Raw genomic sequence first — 4,595 nt, 5'->3', positions numbered from 1 at the left:
ACTCTAAAAGTCATTTAGCAACTTCTTAAATATGTGATTTAGAGAGTCAACTTTACCAGCTTGACTTGTACATGTGCTGTAGCGTGGAGAATAGGGCTGTGCCAAATTCAAAGAGCATCTACTTTTGGTCAGGCCAGTCTGGTTCATGCACGGCAGAGGCTCACAAGTACGACGATTGACTCTTCTGCTTGTGCTGAATTCAAAAGCTACAATCTTTTGTACAGGCCATTTTGGTGTATGCACGGCAGATCCAGACTCCAACATGAATGAATGAAGTCTAGAAAAGAAGAATAAACTGAGGCAATCTATAAGAAAATGCTGCTTCAAACCGACGACATAGCATGGTCAATGACAGCTCTCACAACTGCACTAGGCCTGATCTAACGACACAGCTCTCGCCACTGCACTAGTCTGACCTTCTATAATTAAATCACAATTCATTGGCTCTTACATCATGTACCTACAATCCATCCATTGGCTCTTACATCATGTACCTACCTACATCCATCCAGAAAGGAAGAAACATGAAAGTCTAAAGTACACGCTGCATCCAGACATCAACAAGATCATAATTAAGTCAGGAACGCCAAGAACCGCTCTGCATGTCATCACTCAGAACCATCTGGTAAGAACCTTGCTAACAAACAACTGAAGCTGCAGCATGTACCAGCTCATAGCTTAGCCTCTGCTAAGAAGCTGCGTCTGCAGGATCTGGTTGTCTTCCAGCAACCGGTCGTACTCCAGGAGCAGCTCCTCCGACTGCTTCTGCAGCGCATTGACATGGGCCTCCGCTACCGATGCCTTCCGCTCATGCTCCTTGGCCTCGGACTTCAGCTTCTTCATGCTCTCGTTCAGCCTCACAACCTCTCGCTGAAGCCTCTTCGTTTCACCGGAGGATTTCTCCTCCTTTTCGCGGAGCGACCGGTTCTCCATCTGAAGTTTCTCGACCTCCTCCCTGGACGTGCTGGATGTTTTCCTCAACGTCATCAGCTTCTGGAGGTAGTGGTGCAGCCGGTCGATTACAAATGCAAGGAATAGCGTGTATCCTACAAGGAGAAAAGGAAATGCGTGAGAACACACATAGCTGCATAGACCAATATCAACTCTAAATAGGCATGACCCAAGCTATCAGTCCCCTTTTGCTATTGTTATTACTACCACAATTACTATACATAGTTTCTCTTTTGTATTATTTTAACAGATCCTAAATTTCCAAAAATATGAAAAAGATTCTCAAAACAAATACTGAAGCTTCTCTATTTATTCCCCCCAAAAAGCCGAGATCATTATTCTTAGAAAGTAAATTATAACTGAGATTACTAATCCAAACGTGCCATACCGCTACTTAACCGAGATAACTACCTAAAGCAAACAGTAATTACAAAAGGTGTACATTTGGTTTGGGGCACAAACGTTATATTGAGAACTCATCTTATCTGGAATCTCCTCAACATTACTGAGAAAGACAGTACCCTTCCTATATTCTACATACAAACTCACGCCCTTATTCTAGCCTGCTATTTTAAAGACAACATTTTCCAAGTATTAAATCTTCATCAGACACCCTAGGAAACCCAGAACGGATAGCAAGCGGGAAGTCATCAACACTAAGAACTTGTATACGGATTGCACCAAATTTGCCACTGGATGAGGGTAATGATAGCTTACTTTCATTTTCAACCTAAATGACTATAGTTGATTCCAACGAAATGAAATAATCACTGAAGATAAAACTATTGCTACAGCATGGTATCACATTTCTTGGTGCCTATGGAGCAAGAAACAACAAGTCATTGCAATGCAATCCAATGGAGTTCTTATATAGTATCCTAATAGACTATTATATTCTACTATTCTTGAACAGTTGACTCTCCAGGTAAACAAAGGAGATGACTACTGCTACTACTAAACGGTGATTAATAAAAGGGACAGCCCTCAATGGTAAAGTAAGACCTAGTACCAAGATTTTATACTAGGAAAGATCTTGGGTCCAATCCAAAATGTGGAACACAGAGCCTGCAATTTCTGCCCTTGAAGAATGAGCTCTAAATTGGCAACTGAATCCAGAAATATTGGGTGTTAGATTTATACCATGTCCATCACCTACGCATTTAAGCAACAATCAGCCAATCACTACTGCGTCAAAGCATCCATACCACTAGTCCATTAATAATCTTCTAAAAACACCTCTTGTCAATGCTAAGCTACTGACGTTATGCCGTGAGTTTAGAAATAACCCAGGACGGAGTCGGAACGCTCACCGATGAGGGATGCCTCGAGGAGGTGCGTTCTCCAGAGCACCTGGTCCATGGGGCTGACGGTGCCGAGCTTGAGCCCACGATTCTGGATCTTGAGGATGCTGGCGACGTTGGACATGAGGATGACCGAGAGCGTGCATGCCAGCGTCTTGACGGTTGCCGGGCCCTTGCCCGTCTTCACCTGGTCCACGACGCGCATCGCCAGCTCCCGCAGCGGCCCGACCTTCACCATGAGGAGCAGCGCTACCGCGCCCTCCGCGAACAGCACGAGGAACAGCAGGTGAATCATACTGACCGACCGACCGGCCGCCGCCGCTCCTCCCTCCCCTAATCTGCTACGGTTCTTCAATCAGGTCCAGAAAAGAAAAGGAAAAAAAGGCGGCGGGGTTTCAGCGAAACAGCCGGCCTCGCTTCCTTTCTTCACCCGCCCACGCCCAGCTTAGGAATGGAATGGCGGTATGGCACAGCAAAGGGGTTTGCGGCGGTGGAAAAAAATCAGAAATTTTGGCCTGCGAAAAGGTGAGCCGTCAGCAATCAGAAGGCCAGAACGAGAAGGAAAAGGGGAAGCAAACGGAACATTTCCAGAGGAATGGAGAAAGGAGCAGCTCACCTTGCCCAAAAACCAGGCGAAGAACTCGTAGCAACCAGAGAATCTGCGGAGTCCGGGCGAGGACTTGGGATGATGCTATAAGAAGTCAGAAAGGGGATCGAAAGGCGAAGCGTTAGCGCAAAAGACGGCGGCGGAAGGCGACGGGGGCGGGGAGGAGTAGGAGTGTGGAAGTGAGAGTGAGAGTGAGAGTGAGAGTGAGAGAGCGCTCGAGTTCTTTCCTTGTTCTTTTGGATTAACAATGACGCTTAGCAGGCAATGCAGCCCCGACATGCTTTGCTATCAAGGGATTTTAATTTAAAAAGATGTGAGCAATGCACTTGTCTCTTTTATTTATTGGGAACAACCTTTTTACTACTTTGTCACGCCATGAAAAAAACGGATGTAATTTATTATCTTTCTAAAGGAGAGTGGATAAAATTTGATTATATTTTAGCATGTTCCAACACACACAAACAAAAACAAAAGAGGATAATAAAAGGGTACTAGTTTGAGTTCCGGTCGGCAGGGGAAAACGGGGGATTTTGTGCGCTAAACTAAAATGCATGTGATTTTGTTTCAGTCTAGGGTTCAGTTCAGGTAGTGACCAATCTACTGTATTTTTATTTAGGGTGCATTGAATCTTGCTGGTTCTGAAAACGTGGCAGAGGAATTGCTCAATTTGTCGCTATTTTTATTTACGAGCTATGGTGTTCTTGTACACTTGTACCCTTCATTTAAGAATGAATAGTATTCGGTTGAGAGAAACCTGAAATCGAGACTAGACATGCAGATCTAGTGTGGAGGGTGAGCATGTATAGCCTCCACGACCCAAGCTGTCACGGACCACCAAGAAAATCTAACAAGAATCAATGAAGACTAGAAAAAATAATAGAAAGGAGAAGGAACTAAGGTTTGTTGGTGTGTCGTCTACAGCTAGTCATCAGAAACTTGATTGGATTTAATCTAACTAATCATCTCCTTAATTGGGCTCATTATTAGAAAAGCTCACGTTAACAAGGATGAGTCGACATGTTTCAAGACTCTGTACTAATTTTTTAAGTTCGATGGTATATATTAATCTTGCCTATTAATAGTGATTGGATCGTTAGCATGTAAAAGGATGTATGTGGGAGGTGGTTTACTAACGGTGACAGATGACACTAACTTTTAGATGCATACATTGGTTGGACTTCACTAGCATAAGAGATTGACATTCGACGGCCATAACAAATACCATGTTTTTTAATTATCGAGCTAACCTAGCTAGATTTTCTACTCGTTATTGGATTATACGCGGCCTAAACTATTAGTATCTAGCATTTTAGGGCTTTTATAGGCTAGTGGCCCTGTGCATATGCACCGCCTGCACGTGCCCCCGTCTGGACCTGTCGTTAACCTCGGTTGGAGCCCTTGGTCACACAACGTTATATAAATGATTAAGGGGTCGTAGAAAAGCCAACGCAGTGACTGGAAGTGCGACAACCAAGGACGCCTCGAATCTCGGTGCCTGCTCTTCCTTTGTATGAGCAATGGAGGTGGTGTAGGATCTAGGACACCGGCTAGAGGGGGGGGTGAATAGACGGTTTTGACTAAAAACAACAATACTAAGTAAATTTAATCAATACAACAAGAGGAATAAATTTACTAGTGTCAATAAGTAAACAATGTATGAAATACAACTACGGAGATTGAATACTTGAAGAACAATAAGCAAAACACTAATCGATTGCAAGGCAATAAGTAATGCT

At 43.9% G+C, this 4,595-nt stretch overlaps 1 protein-coding gene across 1 annotated transcript; it reads right to left on the bottom strand.

Moving 5' to 3' along the window:
• Positions 1-285: 285 nt before the first annotated feature.
• Positions 286-3,053, bottom strand: LOC100216689 (b-cell receptor-associated protein 31-like containing protein). Its single transcript, NM_001143095.1, has 3 exons — positions 2,869-3,053; positions 2,262-2,767; positions 286-1,046 (listed from the first exon to the last, which is right to left on the bottom strand). The coding sequence occupies exons 2-3, from the start codon at positions 2,545-2,547 to the stop codon at positions 679-681; spliced, it is 654 nt and encodes a 217-aa protein (NP_001136567.1). The 5' UTR covers positions 2,548-2,767; positions 2,869-3,053; the 3' UTR covers positions 286-678.
• Positions 3,054-4,595: the final 1,542 nt, after the last annotated feature.

Source organism: Zea mays, chromosome 5 (assembly GCF_902167145.1).
Source record: "Zea mays cultivar B73 chromosome 5, Zm-B73-REFERENCE-NAM-5.0, whole genome shotgun sequence".
Taxonomy (NCBI): Eukaryota; Viridiplantae; Streptophyta; class Magnoliopsida; order Poales; family Poaceae; genus Zea; species Zea mays.
This window is presented reverse-complemented; position numbering and strand designations above follow the sequence as displayed.